Source organism: Neolamprologus brichardi, chromosome 8 (genome assembly GCF_056152115.1).
Source record: "Neolamprologus brichardi isolate AB-2024 chromosome 8, ASM5615211v1, whole genome shotgun sequence".
NCBI lineage: Eukaryota > Metazoa > Chordata > Actinopteri > Cichliformes > Cichlidae > Neolamprologus > Neolamprologus brichardi.
Window position 1 is genome coordinate 21,268,960 of NC_142111.1, and position 23,294 is coordinate 21,292,253.

At 39.5% G+C, this 23,294-nt stretch overlaps 1 protein-coding gene across 1 annotated transcript in view; it reads left to right on the forward strand.

Annotated features, from left to right (window-relative positions):
• Positions 1-23,294, forward strand: part of sema4gb (sema domain, immunoglobulin domain (Ig), transmembrane domain (TM) and short cytoplasmic domain, (semaphorin) 4Gb) — a 55,418-nt gene that overhangs the window by 25,746 nt on the left and 6,378 nt on the right. Inside the window, exons 3-14 of the mRNA XM_087844805.1 lie at positions 3,330-3,478; positions 3,889-3,951; positions 5,616-5,714; positions 5,815-5,908; positions 7,380-7,493; positions 8,693-8,847; positions 13,255-13,430; positions 18,374-18,512; positions 18,603-18,825; positions 20,070-20,185; positions 20,425-20,579; positions 23,066-23,127. Of these exons, the coding sequence (XP_087700931.1) occupies positions 3,330-3,478; positions 3,889-3,951; positions 5,616-5,714; positions 5,815-5,908; positions 7,380-7,493; positions 8,693-8,847; positions 13,255-13,430; positions 18,374-18,512; positions 18,603-18,825; positions 20,070-20,185; positions 20,425-20,579; positions 23,066-23,127 (1,545 nt within the window). The remainder of the gene's footprint in view (positions 1-3,329; positions 3,479-3,888; positions 3,952-5,615; positions 5,715-5,814; positions 5,909-7,379; positions 7,494-8,692; positions 8,848-13,254; positions 13,431-18,373; positions 18,513-18,602; positions 18,826-20,069; positions 20,186-20,424; positions 20,580-23,065; positions 23,128-23,294) is intronic.

Genomic DNA, 23,294 nt, shown 5'->3' on the forward strand with positions numbered 1-23,294 from the left:
CAGTGATACCAGTCATCTCAAATGGGGTTTTAGGGTTTTGTCAAGCCAGCCAATGCAAAAAAGCTGGCTATGTTGAACTTAGTTTGTAGTATACCTCTTTAAAAACTGTGGTTTTTCTTTACTCTGATGATAGTTACTCTGAATTTACATTTGAGTCCTTAAGCTGCAAATCCTGCAGAGTTGTCATGAATAGAGAGATTACTACTACAATACTACTACAAAAAATACTTTATTTGTAGCAGGCTGTAAACAGGTTTGTTTTTCCTACATTTTAAGTTGGGCATTTTATCATGGAAATCTGTAAAATGTTACATGCCGGCACTCTGTTTTGTGTTCAAAGCTATAACATTAAAGGGATTATCTTTCAGCCTCTGAAAATAATGATGCAATGTATATCCTTTTTAGTTATACACTCATATTCAATCAATTCTTGTTGATTTAAATGACATGATTTGACAATTTATCACACTCAGGCATTTTATGACGTATAATTGCATCATATTAACCTAATTTGATGTTGAAGTGACTATGAACTGATACTGACCCTGATCTACTTGAATATGTAACATTTATGAACCGTGGCATATAAGATAGTATAATACTTAAGCTTCCATTGCCTGCTAATCATCTATATACTTTTCGCAGTTACTCTGTGATCCCATGGCCTCCCTCAGCAGCAATGAACCATTTCCGTTTCTTTAAAGGCCCTATGAACATCAGAATGAATTAACCGCAACAAGCGTGCAGGTCCTCACATTGTGCTTAATTGATTGGTTGAGGACTAATATAGCTTATCTTTTTACCGGGAGCTAAGACATGTTGCTGTTATTTCACAACAGAACGAGATGAAGGAGAGGGAGGCAGAGAGGGTGTGTGGAGATTAATGTGCCCATCTGCACTGTGCTGACTCATATTCCTCAGTGCAACACTGTTGATACCTTCATCTCTTCTGTTGTTCTCTGAAGACAGCTGTTCTTTCCGCATGCAGGGTTTTTATTTTTCTTAATGTCAGATTTTCTTAATCAGACATTTATCACTCACTTTTAGAGCAAACCAAAGCTCTGTAAACCTACTTCTGCACTGAAGGAGATCTTTCATGCCCACAGGAAGAAAAAAAACCCAATGTCCTCCTTTTCGCTGTCTCACAGCAGCGACGCAACCTGCCCTAATTTCTGAGGTGCTACATTGGGGTGCGTTCAAATATTTAGTTTAGTGCACCAGGCCAATTATTTTTCAACCTCTCTGTCTGCTCCAGTGACAGAAGATCAAAAGCCAAAAAGCCATCCGCCATGTTTACCTTGTTAACGTGTACTTTTCATGGACTTCAGTGACAGTAATTTAGCCCACTTACTGTAAAAATCTCTCACACATCACACTCGTTCACACACACACAGCAGGGATGATGTTGATGCTATGGCATTACCGCTGATGCGATTTGGCAGTACTGGGGCACGATTCCTGCTGAATGCCCTAAAATTTTGCCTCCCCTGTGCCCCCATCCCTACGTTCTGTCTCTATAGTTCTCTTAGCAATCACTCCAGCGACTCCCTCCTCGTCTCCCAGATCTGTAGTTGGGTCTCACCCTCACACGCTCAGTCACACACACTGAGGATGTTCATTTGGGGTGTGTAGACTCCATTCATTTTCCAGTGAGTGTAAAGTCAAGCTATTCTTGTGCTTTGTAAGCAGAGATATGAAGCTGTGATCTTGTGTTTTTTTTTTAAAGCCAATTTTTCTTCTTACAGCTGGTCATTTTAGGGGATGCCACAATGTATCACCTACCTCCATCCCACCCTAGCAATCCTCCTCCATCCCACCAACCTTTTGCATGCCATCCTTCATTACATTCATGCTTTTTTCTGTGATCTTCCTCTTCTGCTGCTACCTGGCAGCTCCATATTAATCATTCCTTGTCTAATAAATCCAACATCATCCAACTTATGGAGCACACGTACTGATAACACTCAATATTACGCCTTTGATTTCTGTCTTTAAACTCACAATTCTGATACTCTCTTCAATTTCACAACACTGTTTGCATACTCTTCCTTCAAGATTATTCCTACTCCATTTCTCCTCCTATCTACACCATGGTAGAACATTTTAAATCCACCTCCAATCCTCCTGGCATCACTTCCCTGCCATCTGGTCTCAAAATATATCTACCTTCCTTCTCACCATCACATCAGCTAGCTCTCTCCTTTTACCAATCATATTCTGTACATTTAAAGTCCAGACTTTGACCTCCACACTCCTGCATTAAACTTTTGTTTCCACTGGAACCCTGTTGGGCAAAAGCACCAGAGGTGGTCTTTGTTAACCCAGGACCTGACTGATTGGGTGTGGAAATTTTATTCTTGATAATCCGCATGTTTCATTTGGAAATGATTTTATGCCAGTTGCCCTTTCTGATACAACCGTACCATGTATCCGTCACAGTTTGGCTAGGTTTAGGCAACAAACCACATATTAATCTTTATTAAAAGGTTAGGTTTGGGTTAAAAATAAAACTTCAACTATGTTAACAATGTTTTACAAAGTCTTTCTGGCAGAAAACCTTTAAAACAAAAGTATGGGTGAAGCTAACTATATGTAGGCTGAGTGTTGAAACGCCAAATCAAATGGCTCAGAAGAGCTAAAGGGGCACATATTAGCTATCAGCTAATAACACAATGCTAGCATAGGATATAATAACAATTTTAATCACTACAGCTGGTTCACAGATGTCTTGTACAGGCTGTACCACATAGAGACCCATTCATTTAGTCAGAGAATTCCTTTAAAATCCAAAATGGCACCACTGTGCATACATGTTTGAGAGGTCCAGTTTGGCAAGTGGAATTAGTGGAGGCGATGCCTCGCAGGCAGCCAGCTACAGCTTTCTATGTGAGCACACTTGTCAATCAAAACAGTCACACCACTAAATGTCAGCCTTAAAAAAGTTGAAACAGGTGAGATATATATATATAAAAATAAAAAAAATCAACACCCTATACAGTTGGAACCAGCCTCATGTGGCCATTAGAGGAACTGCAAGTGTTAGCACTTCCTCTTTTTTTTTAGCCTTAGAGTTTGCCAATTGGTCAACGTATAAAACTGCTCTAGCTTACAAGATAGTGACGTAATTTGGAAATTCAAAGGAGACTCTATTTATAGTTTAAATAACCAGAACAAATCTGTCGTTTTTTGCTAATTAAAAAATTCTGACGATATGCATCATTGTCAGTTTCACCCAGATATAAGATATTGCTTCCCTGACACAATAACACAAGTTAGTCTTGGTCTTTACACAAAGAAACCTTCACATGTCTCGTGTCATATATTTGCAGGTCTGCTGGGCAGCACCCGTTTCATCGGCTCTACCCAAAACTACAGCACCCTGCTGTTGGAGGAGGAGGCCAGGCTGCTGTATGTGGGAGGCAGAGGAGCACTCTACGCTCTCAACACATCCAGCATCTCCACACCTGCAAACCTCACAGTGAGTACCAAGATGCTGAGAAACACATAATTGCTGATGTTAAAACAGAAACGGTAAAGCCCATTTCACGAGTTTTTCTCCCATTCGAAGGAGGAGAAACTAATAATAGCCTTAAGCAGATTGAGCAAATCCCATTGTGTTCCACCAATTTTATGGCTATCGGATTAAATGCACCAGGCATTTATTCAAGGGTTACTGAAGTGAGTCAGAACTTAGTGACGCAGCCAGAAAATTAAGTCTGCTGTCCTTCTCTTTTCCTCCCCCTGTTTATCACACACATACACACACATACTTTCTTCTCTCTATCTCTTACTTTCTTTTCTATCTATAGGGCTTTTTATTTATCTGTTTGCCTCTCTTTATTTATTTAGCTTACAGAGTCATCCTTATTACCCTCCCATTGTTTGCAGATTGATTGGGATGCTTCCCCTGAACAGAAGAAGCAGTGCCTAAACAAAGGCAGAGACAATCAGGTAAAAGGCTGCAGCTTTGTTTTCTTCTCGGAAAAATCTCCCATCTTTATTTATTAGGTTAATATTGGAGAGCACAAGTGCAACTGCTCCGTTTTGTGATGCTTCTGACAGCAACAAAACATTCAATCCTTCCAGTTGTTTTGTAATTTAGTTTCCCTGAAACCCTGAGACACTAAACTGGAGGTTGAGGATTTAAAATAAATGGCACTCATTCATTCATTATTTTTTTTATAAATTAGGCCATATACATTAAGTAGAGGTTTTCTCCATCTTTTATTTGTTGTAGAGCAAACACAAAACATGTCGCTAGAAAGGTCTTAAACTTCTGATTGACTGGGATTTTTTGGGGGGGCAAAACTGTCTCAAAGAATAGTGTGATAAAGAGAAATGGAGTGGTGGTTCTCTGGGTGAAAATGCCTTGTTGATGTCAAAGGTCAGAGGAGAATGGCCAAACTGCCTAAAGCTGAGAAGAAATAACAGCTTGTTACAAACAAGGTATGCAGGAGAGGATCAGAAGACCACAGCGGGTCCCATTCCTGTCAACTAAGAACGGAAAACTGAGGCTAGAATTTAGAATAAAAGATTGGAATAATGTTACCTGGTCTGAAGGGCTACGTTTGAACGTCGCAGCAGAAATCGTGACTCGTCAGCCATTGTTTAAATGCCAGAGCGTATCTGACTATTGTTGCTGACCATGTCCATCCCTTTATGACCACAGGATATCCACCTTCTGATGGTTGCATCCAGCCATGAAATGGCATGTGACGATGGGTTCAGTGTGCTCAAACTAGCCGTAACAGTCTCAATCCAATAGAGCACATTTGGGATGTGGTGGAACTGGAGATTCATATCATGGATGTGCAGCAAAAAATCTGCAGTGGCTGTGTCATGCTATCTCATCAGTATGGACCGAAATCTCACAGAAATGTGTCCAGAACTTTGTTGAATCGGTGCCACAAACGATTAAGACATTTCTGGGGGGGAAATGGGATCCAAACTGGTACTAGCAAGGTGAACCTGTGTGCTTTCCAGTTTGGGCTGCCTTAGCTGGTGAATTGTATTGAATATAGACAGGTTAGCACCTACTCCATTTAAAACAGTCACATTTAAAAAAAAAAAAAAGTTGCCAATAGATTCTCATGATGACCAGTGGCAGGGATCATCTGTATCTAATGAAAGAAAACTTCCCCATAAACCTTCAAAATAAGAGCTTCCCGTTTCTGGAACCTATTACCATTAAATATATTACTGAGTGACTCTTACCACTTCCTTAAAATTTGTTAAAAAACCAGCCAGACTTGTCATCATGCTTAGCTAGTGCATATTTGCCTTTCTTTTTTTCCAGTTTTGTCAGTTTGCCTCCTTTATGGCTTTATCTTTGTTATCAATAATGTACTGAGAGTTTACGTAACTTCCTTTTGAACTGCCTGTGCTGTCTAATAGCATTAATGTCATCTGTATTGTATTTGATTTATTTTGCATGCTTCCTTCTCTGCTCTCTAAAGCTTTCCCTCCCTATCTTTGAAAGGTTATTCTTTTATGTTTTATTGTTTTTAACACCCGGGAAACAAATTGACTGACTGATTATTATGTATTGCCGCTGAGAAAAACAAGCAGATACACAACAAAAAACGAATCACTTCTTTTTACTGTGTTCTCTGCAGACAGAGTGTTACAACCACATCCGCTTTCTGCAGCGATACAATGAGACTCACCTGTACGTCTGTGGAACGAACGCCTTCAGACCGCTCTGTGCTTATATCGTAAGAGATCCTGGGTTTTTCATGTCAAGGAAAATTGTGACAAGAATTGAAATGAAACAACTTATTATGTGTTCTCAATCTTTCTTTTTTTTTTTACAAGGATGCAGAGCGTTTCAGCTTCTCCTCAGGTTTTGAGGAAGGCAGAGACAGGTGTCCGTATGACCCAGCAAAGGGATTCACCGGCCTCATCGTAGGTAAGTCCAAATGTAATTGATTTTATACTACAAACCATCCTGCATTATGTTTGTCCTTGGGGATCTTATTTGTTAAGGCCTCTGGGCAGTAAAGGTTTACTGTTCTCACACATTATGGTGACATAGTGGTGCGGAGGTTAGCACATGTTTGGAAGGATGTTCTGAGTTTTAATCTGCTGCTCATCTGTGGAATTTACAATTAAATCAATGAAATATTGATTTCCCATCCTCACCCATCCATTGGTGTCCTGGCGCCGCACTAAATTGGTTTATACATTGGTTTATCTGTCTCCATCTGCACTTGTGGACACCTGAGAATCACTTCAACTTAACTTGGAAGTGTTTGGACACAGAAAAAAAATCACCAGCTGGAGGGAGAACAGAGGTTCAAGCCCAGAACCATTTTGCTGTGAGAGGACAATGCAAACATCTGTAACAGCATGTTGCTGCTATGCATATACACAGCATATTACATAATTTTTTATTTAACTTGAATACTTAGTAGAACTCTAAAATCTAAGAATGAATGCAGTTTCCTTCCAGCAGTTCTCTGTGCCTCCAGTCTTTTTTGTGATTTTTTGCCTCATAATCCTGTTGCTGTCCTCGTATTCATTTCCATTTATGACTTTTTGAAGTAGTTTCGGATTTGACATTTTGCTTGCCCTTTGCCAGAATGATTTGCTTTGCTGTCTCATCAACACATCAGCAAATGACCTTGACTTTTTGGATTAAAGCTTTGGAATCTGGACTTTCACAGTAATTTCCTGTATCCTGCCTTTGGGTCCTCTTTCACAGTCTGTCACCTGATTCTGCACTTTAAAATCCATAAGAAAAGTTATGGAAAATATTTTATATTGTTTATCATGCTGATGTCATAGTTTTGAATGAAACTCAAATCCATTTTCAAATACTTTGTTAGAACTGTGCTACTGTGAGGCTATAATTAGGCCCAGCAGTGTTTTTAAAACCTCTAACGTCATCATACTAAGGGTCTGTGAAGACTCATCAAATTACAGTGGACCCAGAAGGGCAAGGAGAACTTGTGGGATTTGCTTCAAATGCAAGCAAGGTCACAATTACATGATTTTTACCAACTCAAACTGCTGAAGTCTTTAATTAGTTTTGCTGGAAATGTGAATGCTCCCTCATGTATAATTGCTTGACAACCATTATGAACATTTTTAAGGATTACAGCAAGCGTTAACTGTGCAAAAGTGCACCCTGATTTTTGGATTAGATCACACTTTTAGATGTAGCATAGATAATCAAACACTGTCTTTATTAGACAGTTTAAGCATACTAAATTTTGTCTAATTATTGTTACAAATACACAGGTCATAGGTCACACTGTTCCCACTTCCTCTGCCGTCCACTGAATGCTTTCATTTACATGTGATTAAACTTTGATATCTCAATATCTTTCTTTGTTAATCCATTTGCCACCAATGCATGCTTTTAATCTTTTAATTAGATGGCGAGATGTTCACAGCCTCTCAGTACGAGTTTCGCAGCTCTCCAGATATTCGCAGAAACTTTCCATTCCCCACACTCAGGACAGAGGAGGCGCCCACCCGGTGGCTTCTGGGTAAATATGATCATTCATATGTATGTGCATAACAGCTGATGTAAGACGCTAGTTCAAAAAGGATGGTGTCCTTTTTCCAAATATTTCAATTGGGTTTTAAATTGGATTTAACTAAAAGTAGTAGAAAGGCAACATACCAAATGTAATTGTATTGCTTCTTGTGTAGAATTTTTTTTCTCTGGATGGACAGAATAGATGAATAGATGTGATGGATAATGGGACATTTCTAGCATACAGCAGTATTGTATCTCATCTTCTCGTAACAGCACTTCAATCCATTTTAAACTACCTCACACCCAAACAAGATCTTGATATTTTTTTGTACATATATTTTTTTCTTTGCATAGTAGAGTTTGAACTTGCATTTGTGCATGCAGTGGCAGTTTATGTTCATGTTGTTGTCCCAGAGTCCAACAGACTTTTCTGACCGATACTGGTTTTCCGCATATTCAGCTATGTTCACACATTTCACTTTATTTTTTGAGTCTTTTATTGATATTTTATAGTTTACTGATTCCAATATTCATTGCAGTTTCATATTGAGAAACATCATTTTTAAGCTATCAAACTATTTGCCGCATACATTACAGTCGAAACTTCTTCCTCATTTCTATTCTGAATGAGTCAGCCTCTTTTCCTGCTTTAAAAAACTGCCATCAAGTTAGCAATGAATGTAATCAGTTGTATAATCGCAGTTGTGGCTTTAATTTTGTTTTTTTTAGTATTGCATAACTTTTCTTCCTTTTAGTGTTCAAAAATAAAATAAATAATAGCAACAATAAAACATTTTATTTATAGTTGCCTTTCAAGACACTCAAGGACACCTTACAAGCAATTAAATTGCGAATTGTTTATTTATTATCTGCATTTCATACAGCATTCCTGTGTTTTGGATAGTGGGGTTGCATTTCCTCTTTCAGTAGAATATTAATAGACCAAACCTCATTGCTATGTTGCACATTTTTATTACATCAGACGTTTTTTTGTCATAAAAAAAACAACAGATTCACTTGTAGAATAAAAATCACAAGGAAAAAAATTGCACCGCATTGCAGCTCTAACTGACTTGGTTGTGGTGGTTCAATCATACTTAAAGGCTCCATCTTTAGTTTCCAAGGAGACACTTTCTAGGCTGCTAATAGGTTTCCTTTTGGACATGTGGATGTGTGCGTGTGATGTGTTTGTGTTTGTGTGCACAGAGGCAAATTTCGTGGGCTCTGTGCTGCTGAAGGAGAGCATCAACAGCTCTATCGGTGACGATGACAAGATTTACTTCTTCTTCACTGAGAGAAGCCAGGAGCAGATTGCCTACCCGAGCCAGACCAAGGTGTCCAGGGTCGCCAGAGTATGCAAGGTCAGAAAGACCAGTTAACCCAAACACTGCTATCTATAATCGCATTAATGCTTTCACTGGGTTTGAAACGGCTTTATAAGTGCCTGCAAGGTCACAGAAAGAAAGGGTTGAAACAAGGGAGGGTAAAAGTTACCAATCATTCAAAGTGAAAAATGGTGGGATTATTGAATGGTTTTTGTCAGCTGCACAGAATGAATGTAAATGGATTTCAGAGGACGTTCTTGTTTCTCAATGAGCTGCCACGCTCCTCTCGCTGTAATATCAATGCTAAATCAGCCAGCAGTTGGTCGCCTCTAATCACAGTTTCTTCACTGACAGAGGTTCTCTCTCTGTGCCACTGTTGCCAGGCAAAGTCCACAAACCTCCACCTCCAATGGCAAACCCTCCCCCTTACTTTATTGCCATATCCCCATCTTCAACTCCGCCTTCTCCTGCTCTTCTTCCTCTACTTCCCATCTCACCTCATTTCACTTGCTGTCAGCATTCCCAGTCTAGACAGCATGCCCAGCAACCATTCCTAGAGGTTACTCTTGCTCCTTTTCCTCCCGCTTGTCATTTATTTTAGCCATTCATGGGGGTATGATTACCATCACGGTGTGCTTTTGTAGGCATCAAAAGAGTAAGTCAAAGACTCAGCTGGTGAAATGAAGCAGTTGTGTTTCACTTTTTGTGATCCTGTGAAAAGGATTTAATTGAATGAATGAGAGAACACTAACAGGAAAACCTACTGAGCAGGAAATTTTTCAAAGATTTTGACATGGTGTGAATTTTCTGTTATGTATTTGTAGAGCTTTGTTTCCTTTTTTTAATATATCATTTACTAATGTTCATACTTTCATTATTATTTCTCTTTAGCTTTTTTTTCTCTAAGTTGTGCTTCCTTGTCTCCTCTGTCCTACGTCATCTTAGTTTCAATTCCTAAAATGCAACAGGAGGAGAGAGGACAGAAGGAAAGAAGTGGTTTGCCAGAAGAGCTGTACTTGAGGATGCACAGGTTTATAGAGGCGTGGAATATGCTGGAAAATATACAGTAAATAATCGCTGGAGGATGATATTATAAAATACAGCAGTAGTTTATTGTTCTGTTTGTTAATAACAAAAGAATTTATGGTGCAGCTGTGCCACACGTCTTTCTGACCTTGTGCAGCTGTTAGTTTTATAATAATGTTTCTAACCTTATCTTGGGAAGATGTTATTGTGGACACTGACATGAATGCAAAGAAGCCAAAAGCCAAAGTAATGGCTCTAAGGGGAATCCAAATTTTTAATCAAAAGAGGAATTAAGCAGCCAGTGAAACACACAATAGAGCACAGTACAACTATAAGGAACTCTGGAAAGCTTGATAAACAAGAATATTTGAGTGTACTACAGAGCAAGCTATGTTGAGCATAAAGTCAGAATTTTTTATGTCACAAAATTGGCTGTCTTTTTATGTGGCTAAATTGCCATGGTAACATGTGCTGAACGCATAACCTGGTTGGGAGGAGGCTATGGTCAGTTTCAGCTTAAAATAGGTTTTTCGTAAATTTTTAAATTACATTTGTTAAACCTACTATAGATTCTCTACTGGGTGAATAGAGTAGAATAGAATAGAATAGAATAGAATAGAATAGAATAGAATAGAATAATCCTTTAATTGTCCCACAAGGGGAAATTTGGTTGAATCAGCAGCAAAAAACACACATATACAAAAAGAACAGGACACAGAACAGAAAACAAACAAAAACATGAATGTGTCATGTATGTGCAAGTTTTTAAGCAATATATTACTGACATCATGAGTTAAGTAAAAACTGTCGTACTTGACTCTACTCTGCTGCTAAGTCTGTTTTGCACTGCTGGAATAGCAGCGTTATTCTTTTGTCTTATTTCCATCAGTATTGCATTTTACTGTTGCATCTTTTATGCTCCTTTGTGTTCTTTATAAACATTTATCACCATTATATTATCAACGCTTTCATCTGATAACGTGTCTGATTGGTGTAGGTGTCACTCATGGGGATCATGTTGTGCTGAAGAGTCAATATGATGTGTGAAACGCTCCTTGTTATGTGAGCGTGCACAGAGCCAGGCAGAAAGCCCAGCTTAACACAGAATGTTGATAACTGCCATTGTCACAGCCCTTATCCCTGACTGGGGTTTTAGGATTTGTCAAGCCTGCTAATACAAAGTAAGCATGGCTATGCTGAACTTCCTTCATGGTTCCCAGGCAAGTTGCAAAGGGGGGTGAGTGCTTAGCAGACTGGACTCAGAAGAGTGATTAGGGAATAAGTAACAGGGATGCAACATACATGCATTTAGGGTAAATGGCATTTATTTGACATTGATGCGTCAAGTTTTAATTGTGTGACAGCAATGGCACATTTAATGGTGTAGAGAAAATGACTAATAGTGCTTAAAAGTGCCAATTTTTTAATTCATTTTTCGTATAGGCTAGTCCACATTCAATTCCCTTAATAGAGTAATAAATGATCTGGCTCTCTGTGTGTTGGCCCTGTGATGGACTGGCATCACAGCGTCCAGGATGTATGCTGTCTCTCACACCATGAAAGCTGGGGAAAGTTCCAGCCCCCTTTGACTACTAAGTTAGATGAATGGTTGAAAAAATAGAGATAAATGGGTGGATGGAGGGTGAGTGAATGATTACAGATTACAGTACACAGATAGTCTGGACACTATTTTCACTGTAAGAGTTCATTGAAAAAAACGCCTTATGCTTTGGATCTTTTAGTATGAAAAACGGGTTGCTAAAGGTTTAAACACCCAGTATTGATTTTCACATCGCTGTCTGCTGTTGGTCTTTTCCCTAAGTGTCTCTGCTGCTTTGCTGAAAAAACACATCATTTTATTTCCATTAAAATGATTCTCAAGGACTTCTGTTGAGGATATTTCTCTCTCTTTTTGTCCTGTTTCCACTGGCATTGAATAATAAAATTGTAAAATACCCCAATACCCCTGTGTTGCTGCAAGCTTTTGTCCCAAAAGCTCATTAAACAAATGCAGGCAGCTCATTTTTGAGCATTTCTTGCTCTCTTACTTTTTAAACCCATACACACACTCACTGTGTCTTGTCTTCATTCTCACTGCATTCGAAAGTAGTCATTTCTGGAAATAAGGTCTGGGCTCTTCCTCTCCCTTCACCAGCACTGTGGAGTTGTCAGAGCAGTCGAGTGTAATAACTCAGTCTGAACTAGGCCACGGCAGCACATGCAGATGTCGAGTGGTCCCCAGCTCAGCCCCCATGGCGGCCAGGCACCACGCTGGTTGATGGCAGATCCACAGATAGTGACGGCTCTGGCAGTAGCCCCTGGCCTGAAACCACTGACGACTTGCCATTTTTGAGTTGCCTAACCGGTTGTCCTCTTCTGCTTCTCACTTCCCAGCCAGACAGCTTCTACTTCCTCGCCAGTCATGCCCTACTTTAACAAAGAAGAGACACGATGACATGAAAACAAGACCGTTGCAAAAAGCAGAAATAGGTGCCAGTTTGACATTATTTAACATTTTTCTTGCTATACATCTCCAGTAAAGAGACAGGTGCTGTAGTTTTAAGTTGTTGTTTTTTTCCCCTCAGTTGTATTTTGAGAATAAACTGCAGCACAGGCTCATCTAGGGTTAATTCCCCCTCTGGTATATCTTCTATGCTTGGATTCTTCACTATTACTGCCTTAAATTTACCTCATGGCAGCCCAGTGACCCTGACTGTGTGTTGATTGACAGAGACTGTAATCTGCCATTGCATCCCTTTAGCTCTTCCCACAGTAATAACCTGCTATCATCTCTGTAAGAAATGCTCATTTGTTGCTCTCTACAGATTTCCTTCTGTCAAATGAATGAAATTTAAAGATTGGATTCATCTGTCTGTCCTTTTCGTCTCTTCTTTCATTCGTCTTGTGCCATAAATTGAATTGGTATTATTGACAGAACTGCTCCTAAGGTTTTAAGTGTATATCTTATGTTGATTTACTTTGGCTTTCTTGTGTGGGAGGCCAATGCAGGCAGAGGCTTTTGATGAACAACAGATGTCCCCTAAAGCCACAAATAAAGAAAGATGAAAACTTCTAATACAGACAAACAAAGAAAAAATCGAATCCATCTCTTTTTTCATCTTATCTAAATGAGGTGTGCCAAATTACTCTTTTAGGGAGAAAAATGTCTTACAGCCTTACCTCCCACTGCTTCTGAAATGCAATCAGAGAAATGTGCTACACTAGGGACACTGAGTTTGAATACCAACATTCAGCTCCTCCCTATATATTCATTATATCTGCATAATCTCTACGATACAATTGGATCTAATCTTTTCTTATATAAATGCACTGTTTGTGCATCACTCGCATCATTAAAATCATTGTGTTGTTTATCTTTACATCAATTAATTCCACCTCTGTCTCCTCTCTCTGCAGACTGACTGGGGAGGCCAGAGGACTTTGCAGAGGAAGTGGACCTCGTTCCTCAAGGCTAGAATGGTGTGCTCAGTCCCAGAGTATGAGCTGCACCTCAATATCCTGCGTGACGTGTTCGTCCTGCAGGAGCGAGACGCTCGCAGCAGCATTTTTTATGGTATCTTTGGTCTGGAATGGTAAGAGCTGATTTTGACTCATTTATGCTCTACAAACATGTAGTTTGTTTGGTTTTTTTGCATGAAAGAATATTGTGATGTGTTAGATCAAACTAGAAACTAGTGATTGAGATCATTAATTCATGTATGTATGCTTGTTTCTACAAAAAACAAAACAAAACATTTTTTGTAATTTATAAATTAAAACTTCAAGTTATTATCAAATATCAACTTACAAACCCAAACATCTGAGAACATTTGTAGAATTCACGCAAAGATCCAAACTTTGAGAACAATTTTCAGAATATTTCTTGGTATAGAGCAGGGGTGGGCAATCTCAGTCCACGAGGGCCGGTGTCCCTGCAGGTTTTAGATGTGTCCTCGAACCAACACAGCTGATTTAAATGGCTAAATTAGCTCCTCAACATGTCCTGAAGTTCTCCAGAGGCCTGGTAACGAACTAATCATGTGATTCAGGTGTGTTGACCCAAGGTGAGATCTAAAACCTGCAGGGACACCGGCCCTCGTGGACTGAGATTGCCCACTCCTGGTATAGAGCATCAACTTCCTGAAAATAACTACTGAGAGCCAAACTCAAAGCTCTCAGCACCCATTGCATATGGGCAGCAAACAATTTTATGGCTTTGAACCATAGATGGATCTCTGAGAAGTGAAGTGACGAAGAACGAAAAATGAATCTGCAAACTTTTTAATGGTTACCAAGGGGCAGCTTCTCTAAGAAGTCTATGAGAAAATGTCCAGTCTTTGCTGTTAGTGTGGCCTCAGCAGTTTTGTGAGAAGTCTACAGTCTCAGCTGCCCAATTCCAAGTCCTATTCTATGCAACATGGTATTTAATTGGTGCATTATGGTCCCAACATTACTGTAAACTAAAAAAAAGATAATCTGTCACTGTCTTTAGTTTTCTGCCAGATCTTGTATACAACTGGCAATAGCCAGAATATTTAACTTTTCTAATATTTGGTGTCACTGTGTCATTATATCTAATCAATGGTCGAGAAAAGGAACTTACTTAATTCTCCAGTATTTTTAAACCAAGCAAAAGTCTTGACCAAGAAATAGTTTCCCCAGCCTGTTTTGTTTTGTGTGCGGGGCTGTCACTGATATGTATTAGCTTAATGAGGTACTATAATTGAGCTGTTTTAAAAATCACTGTTAAAATGTGGTCAATAATGCACATAGTTAAAGCTTTTAATAATCACTCAGTGGGATAAGATGGTCAGATTTAAACATCCTTTGTTTAGGATTTCAGAAGCTCGAGTCCAGTGAGCTGAACCCTTAAAAATAAGGTTAAATGTAATGGAACACAGTGCAGTGTGTGTAGGAGGGGATCCCATGAATCTGAATGCTTATCTGCATTTCTCCTCTCTGAACTCAGTCAAGTAGTTTTAAAGTGGAATGTGCAGAGTGTGAAAACAGAATATATCTGTAGTCAAGCACTGTTTGCTCAGTGGTTCTCCTTTTGTCAGATGGCTTAATTATACAAACCTTTTTGTTTTCTGTTTATTTTGTTGTTTCTGAGCTACTTAGGTTTTACATTTAAAAAAGGTTTTAATGGATAACCTGCCAGCCTCTGAGTATCACACTAATTTACAATTTAAACACTCATTTAAACATTCAGCTCTGGAAAAAAATCTATTTGGAAGCAGAAAGTGAACAGATGTGAGTGTATAAAACTTGGGACTGCGCCAGTGTGTCCGCCTGTGCTTGGATGGCCAAAACTATGTGGACACTACACTCAATAGTGACCGTTATTCTGTTACTATAAGACAGGGGCAGGCAACTCCAGGCCTCGATTGCCGGTGTCCTGCAGGTTTTAGATGTGTCCTTGATCCAACACAGCTGATTTAAATGGCTAAATTACCTCCTCAACATGTCTTGAAGTTCTCCAGGGGGCTGGTAATAAACTAATCATTTGATTCAGGTGTGTTGACCCAGGGTGAGATCTAAAACCTGCAGGCCTGGCGTTGCCTACCCCTGCTATAAGAGGTAATGCAGCCTAGCCGAGGCGACAATCTCCTAATCAGACACAAGAGATTTAGTGAGGACCAGGACTCATGTCGTGGGATAAAGTCTAACTCGCACCTTTGGGATGTTTACGTTCATTCTAAAGATTTTGCATGAGGTTGTCAGAGCTCTGAGCAAACCAGCCAAGTTCTTTTACTCCAAAAGGGGAAAATTATTTCTTTATTGCATTATGTTGCATCAAAATGTAAAAAACAGAGAAACAAGAATGTGATATTCAGCTGGAAGTAAATGTGATGTTAATTCCTCTTTTGAGAGACCACGAGATCTATTTTATTCAGATGATGAACAAAATGATGTTTCTTCCCCAAACATGTAATTCAGAGATTAACTAATCAACCAATAATCCTTTAACACGACTCAATCAAGTCATTAAATTAAGTAAAACTGCTTGTGGTTTGTGCTTCTCTGTTTGGGGTATTTGCTGCTTTTCTCTGTGTTATGTCGTCGCATACTAAATATTGTTGGATTTTACAATGGCTGTCAGACAAATCCAGCCATTTCAAGATATCTTTTGGTGCTCTGGATCTTTTCTCTACATTCTGACACCGTCGAGATTAGATGATTGATCGTAGAAGTAATCGGCAGATTAACTGATAATGAGAAAAAAAAGTCATTATTTCAAATCCTAGGTGAGTTCTTATCAACAGAAAGGCAAGCTGCGGTGAGAGCTGATGTGTGTGTGCGTGGGTGTGTGTGTGAAGATGACGACTGCCAATGGAAAATGTGATGTGATCTGAGTGTGTGTTTATGCTGATATGCAGAGTCATGCTGCATAAAACTGTCCCAGGGGTGTTTAGATTCTGATGGGGAGGATAGCATTGCAATGAGACATCTATTATGTATTTCTCACTTGCTTCTTTCCATTTTTCCACTGCTGTAGTTTAGTGGATATCAGTGTGTGTCCTCTCATTCACTGCAGGACTGCAGTTCATTCTTTCCTTCTTTCTTGCCCTTCATTTCTTTTGTCTTTTTTTCACTTTTGATCACTTTCTTTCGTTTTTTCTTTATTGCTAACTTCCTTTCTTTTTTGTCTTTTGGTGGCTTTTGGGCCGGCGCAGTGGTTGCCTTAATGTAAAAAAGTACTGGATTCAAATCCCCCATCTGGCCGGGTTCTTTCTTTTTGTCTATTTCTTTCTCCTGCAGTCCAAAGACATGCAGTTAGTGGGGCTAGCTTAGTTGTTGTGAATGGTGTGTGTGTCTCTGCATTAGCTCTGACTAGACTGGAGACCTGACCAGGGTGTACCTTGCCTCTCGCCCTATGATAGCTGGAATAGGTTCCAGCTGCCTGACAACCCTGAATAGGATAAACAGAAGATTGATGTATAGTTTCTTTCTTCATTGGTTGCCAGCTTTCTTTCTTTTTTTCTTGTTTCTTGGTTGTTGCTTTCCAGTTTTTTATCTCTCTGTCTTGATTACTCTAGCTTTCCATCTTTTGTGGTTTGTAGTTTTCTAGGTGTCCTATTTAGTTTCTGGCTTTCTTACTTTTTTCTTTTTTGGTTGCGTTCATTCTGTTCTCTTACGTTCTGTTTTGTCTTTTGTTGCTTTTAATTTCTTTCTTTTGGCCATGTCCACTCTAATACGTTGAAAACGCATCTTTTTCTCTTCATTTTGGCCTTCCGTCCACACTGAGACATTTTTGGTTAAGGAAAACTGAGCTTTTTGAAAACGCTTTCCAACGTGAATACATTTGAAAACACTGTTTTCGCGTCACAGTGTAGACAGCGAACCCGGAGCCTTTTCCAAAATGATGACACATTTAAGTCATGTGACCAATTAAACTAAGATAGCGGAGGGCATATGTTTTGTTTGCTCTCAATTTTGACAGCCCTAAAAAAGATTAATATCAGTTTGTACATGCTCCAGATAGCTTCTCTTCAAATTCTCACTCGCTTTTGCAACTTTGTACTTTTGTGTTACTCGCAGCAACAACTCCACCTCATTGTCAGTCCATTTAAAAAACTCAGTGCTTTTCCTCAAAATTTTGACGCGACGTTTCGAAGAGCTGGAAAGTAAATAAACGACAGACAGAAATGAGGCAGGTTGAATCATCTTTGCTATACGCATGCGCAGTACTGGAACGTAAGGGTTTTTGGCTGTTTCAATGTGGACGCACAACTCTGTGAAAACGCATGAAAACGATGTGGACGCGGAGCATTTTCAGACGTATACACCATTTTCAAATTTATCTGGGCTAGTGTAGACATTACCTTTCTTTCTTTCTTTTTTACTTTCTTTCTTTCTTTGTTATTACACATGTGTGAGTAGTAGTCATCACTATGCATCAGACTCACATGTGTAAGAATGACTAATCCCCTGAGGTGTACTTCCTGGTAGTTTCAAGACACATTCTGGTCTCAGTTCGCTCTTATTTTCCTCACTTTGATGCTTTTGAAGACTCTGATGACTACACAATGGCCTAAAGAATGTGACAAAGACATTTTCCATCCATTACTAATCTCACCTTTAGGGCTCAAGGTTAAGGTTTACCTGGTTTGCAACTAATCAACTAATCACTCATACTGTTGGACAAAGTCTTTTCCTTCTTCTTTTTCTCACAGCTGCAGGACCAAAACCACAAATAGGTTGTTTTATTTATGACTCACAAGGAGAGGGTATTTTTGCACTGTATGCTAGTGTTGAAAACGCATCCCTCTGGAAGAGATAAAGGGGTAAAATTACACACCTGTCAGTGACGTCACTCCCACATGCCAATGTGAAAAGGAACAAACCCACCATAATACCCGCAGTTTTCATAGAATAAAGAGTCAGCTAGTTAACCTTTTGCCTGTCATTGAGGCCTGATGATCTGTGATGCTTCTGAAATTCAATCCAGCAACTGCCGTTTTTCAGCTTTGAGTCATTAATCCTGAGTGTGTCCCCTGGACATGTCTTTGGGGTGTTGGGGATTGTGTTACAGGAAGAATATCAAAGCGTCTGCTATCTGCCAGTACGCCTTTTCAGATGTGCAGAAGGTTTTCGAAGGGCCGTACATGGAGGTGCAGGACTCAAAATGGAGGGAGTACACAGGAAAAGTCCCAGATCCAAGACCTGGCTCTGTAAGTTTTAAAGCATTAACCTTCTCTCCACCATCATCAGCGATTGTTATTTTCTGTATTTTTAGTCATTTTTTCTGTCTGTATCTTCAGTGTATAACAGATCTACACAGGTCCCAGAACATCAACTCGTCTCGAGATCTCCCAGACAATGTCCTCACCTTCGCCAGAAGGCACCCGCTGATGGCCAAACAGGTGCACCCAATAGGTGTGCGCCCCCTCATGTTCAAAAGAAGTGTCAACTATGTCAAGATAGCAGTGCACAAAGAGCCGGCACTGGATGGAAATATTTACACTGTTCTGTTTTTGGGAACTGGTGAGTTTCATACAAGAAATCCAATGAAATGACCAAATAAACTCCATATCTGCATTTAGCAGTGCCATGAAATAACAATACACCGCATTCCAAATTATTATGCAAATTGTGTCATAAAGATTAAATAAGTTGTTTTTCAATTAAACCCATGGATGGAATTGTGTCTCAGGACTCTTTGTATCACTGAAAACAATCTCAGACACCTATGATCATTAGTTTGCCAGCTGAGCCCAGTTAAAGGAAAAACAACTAAAGAAGGATGTTCAGACCACCATTTTCAAGCAATATAGGAAGGAAAAATGATCTCTCTGCTGCTGAAAAGTGTGAAATAGTTCAATGCCTTGGACACGTAATGAAAACCTTAGATATTTCACGAAAATTTAAGCGAGATCACCATAATGTTAAGATATTTGTGGCTGAGTCAGAGCACACATGGGTTCGTGCAGATAAAGGCACAATGATGAAGGTTTCTGCCAGACAAATGCATCAGATTAAGAGAACAGCTGCTAAAAGGCCATTACAAAGCAGCAAACACATATTTGAAGCTGCTGGTGCCTCTGGAGCCTGGCGAACATCAAAGTGTAGGATCCTCCAGAGATTTGCAGTTGTGCATAAACCTTCTATTCGGCCACCCCTAACCAATGCTCACAAGCAGAAACGGATGTGGTGGGCCCAGAACTCATGAAAACTAATTTTCAAACAGTCTTGTTCACTGATGGATGCAGTGGTGGATGGTTGGTGGACGGCCACCATGTCCCAACAAGGCTGCATCGTCAGCAAGGAGGTGGTGGAGTCATGTTTTGAGCCAGTACGTGGAGTTTCTGACTGACCGCTTTGTTCCATGGTAGAAAGAGAAGAACTGTGCCTTCTGCAACACAACCATCTTCATGCAAGACAATGCACCATCTCATGCTACAAGGAATACCTCTGCATCATTGGCTGCTCTCTGTGTAAAAGGAGAGGAACTCATGGTGAAATAGTGTTGGAACTAGAAATGGAGACTATAATGCAATCAGCATAGCGTTTACCGAGGTATTAAATCAAGTGAAAACTAGGGTCATTGTTACTTCTTCAATTTCAAATCTTTTTATAATCAGTGGATTTTGCCCCTGCTAGTCTTTAGAAAGAATTTTCACGAGCTTGAGTTTCAGACTGAGTGGCTACATCAGTCTTGTTCATACAGCCAGCATTTTGTTATATTCACATCTCAGTTTAACTCAACAAGGTTTTCTCTGTTCCTGCAGATGACGGCTGGCTGCATAGAGCTGTGGACATCGATGGAGAAATCCATATCATAGAAGAGCTGCAGCTGTTTGATGAACCACAGCCCATAGAGAGCCTGGTCATCTCCTCAGCTCTGGTAGGTTTAAATATATCTGCACTAAAACTTTACGTTAACAGAATAAGGATTTATATGTAAATGAAAATGGGCAACCATTGCGTCTAAATCCCTGTCATACCCCAAAAAGGTTGTGGAACTCTTCCCTTCTCCACCGATTAATAACTGATGATTAAAGAACAAATACACCGTCTATACTGAAGGGCATTACAATATTTAACATGAGGAAAAAATCTTCCAAATATGCTCCTGTTTTACAGAGGAGTGTCTATGTTGGGTCGCACTCTGGAGTCGTGCAGGTACCGATGTCAGCCTGCAAGAGGTACACTTCCTGTTATGACTGTGTGTTCGCCAGAGACCCCTTCTGCGGCTGGGATGGGAAAGTGTGTGTGGAAATATCTTCACGTGCACAAAAGTAAGGGCACATGCACTCAAAAAAAAGAATATTTCCAGTAAGGACACAGACTCAATGTATTTTAGTGTCACACACATGCATAATTACACAATGCATGCAAGAAAATGGGGTTACAGAGATCTGGCAGAAAACAAACAAGATACATTTGCTTTGCTCCTTCATAGATCCTGAATCTATACTTCCCTAAACCTTCTCCACAGTTCCACCTGCTCTGTAGTCTCCGATTTTTCCTCCTTATTTTGTCTTATTCTGTTAACTATATATTTTTTTTTACATGAGCTGAAAAATTGAGCATAAAATGTACTTTTTATTTAGATATTTTTTTCTAATGTAACTGTTAAATAATGTGGTGAACTGCTCGTAACTGATGGCATGTTGATTTAACATAACATTACCATCAAGCCCTGTGGAAAAATTACAGGAGATTAGTGAGAGGTGATTAAGATGATTAACTTTTTGTGCTGTACATTTTTGCATTACATGACCTTTTTTAGCTTATGTTTATTTCTTCCTTCTGGGCCAAACAATACCAGAGCACAGTTAATTATTTATACGGCTTCTGTATCCCTCCAACAAATTTTCTATGAAAGCAGGTCTAAGACAATGTAGTTGACCTGGATTTTTCTCATCAGCTCCGTTCAGCTCAGCAGGAGCTTCGCACATAATGGGAAGTTTTGAATTTCAAGTATGCACACACACAAAAAAACCACCCATTTGGATATGATTTCAATCTTTATGCCTCATGTAGCTCTGCATGTAGAACGGGAAAACAAACAGGGTGGAAGTGAGTGAAATTGTGTCTTTCCTCTTTCAGTAACATTTTACTTTACATATCCCCATTTGAAATATTTACATGAGAGAAACTGGTACAACTGGTACAACACAATAATTAAAACTTTGAGAGTATTTTGTCAATATTAAATAAATGCTAATGTACACTCACCAAACCTTTATGAGGAACACCTTGTTAGTACCACTTGGACCCCGTTTGCATTCAGAGCTGCCTTAACTCTCCGTGGGATATATGCCAATAAAATACCCCCCATATTACACCACCAGCAGCCTGAGCTGTTGATATAAGGCAGAATGGATGTGTGCCTTCATGTTCTTTACGCCAAACTCTGATCCTATGAGTTCTAGTCGTTTTCTATTCTTAGCTATCAGGAGTAGCACCTGGCGTGGTCTTCTGTTGCTGTAGCCCGACTACTTTAAGGTTTAACGAGTTGTGCATTAGATACTCTTCCACATTCCTTAATCGCAATGAGTGATTTTTTGAGTTACTCTTGTTATCCTGTCAGCTCAAAGAAGTCTGGTTATTCTCTTTTGACCTCTGACTTGAACAAGGAATTTTCTCCCAGAAAATATTTTCTCTTTTTTGGTTCATTCTCTGTAAATTCTAGGGATGTTTGTGTGGGAAAATCCCTGTAGATCACCAGTTTTTGAAGTACTCAGACCATCCAACCTGGCGCCAACAACCATGCAACCATTCAATGTGACTTAAATGACCTTTTTCCCCATTCCGATGCCCAGTTTGAACTTTAGCAGGTCAACTTGACCGTGTCCACAGGCTTAAATGTGCTGCATTGCTGCCACGTTACTGGAGGTGGAGCTAATACTGTATGATATCACTAATCAGTTTTACAGGACTGTCAAACCATCCAGGTGTATCCTATCTGTTGCCCAGCATCAGGTGTAATAGGCTTCAGGATATGCAGGTCTATGCAAAAATTGCTAAGTTAGATTCCTCCTTTGTTTACTAGGAGCTTTCCTGGATTTTGTAAAGTAATTCCAGTGGAAAAAATACTGCACGTGGTACATGACAGTAAACAGGCATGCTTGTGTTCACTCTTTGCACTGGGGACTGTTTGTGCCTCTCTTCATTAACTCTGCATGAGTGAGTAGCAGACATCTTAATCTCCATTACTGCAGCAGACACTTCGGCCCTCCCCGTGGATTTGTTTTATATACTTTGGCTGCTGCATCACATCCAAAGAAAGCAGCAAAAAGATTTGGATGGTAATGCTTCCTTCTTAAAGCTTATTAAGTTACAATATCCATATTATTTCTTTGAAAAACATTTTTGTTATAGTAATCCTTCTATAAAGGAGGAGATGGGGAATTTATCCCTAGTACTAATCCACAGTGGGCTGCGTAAAAAAAAGCATTTAGGTATCCTCCTCTTATTGCTGGGAACCCAAGCTATCTCAAGTTTATTTCTTTTTATGATATTAAGGCTTTGCTGCAGAAATGGCTCAATATTTGCAGCTTTCAGGTAGTTTTGTGTCAAAGTCTTGATTGGAGAAATCTTCTTTATGATATGGCAATCACGTTTCTGTTCATCACAGTTTTGCTGCATTTTTATACCTTGCTGTTATTTATGCTTATCTTAGCTGGGACACTCTCAGAAGACACTCGCTTTTTACTCTAACGCTTATCTCCTACTTTAATGAAGGTTAAATGCAAATTTTTCCTAATTACTATTGCAGGTCGAACCTAACCCAGGATATCTTGAGAGGGGTCAGGGGCTGCAAGGAGAATTCAGGAAATGGTACGTGTTGCTTCACACATTCACATGCACTTCACTTCTACACTGTAAATCCATTATACCACAGCGTCTTTGTTCATTTTTAAAAAAGGTTAGTTCTTCATTTTACTTTACCATCCTTCCCACTTGATAAGTTTTTCTGACTTTCTCACAGGTGATGGGGTTAAAAA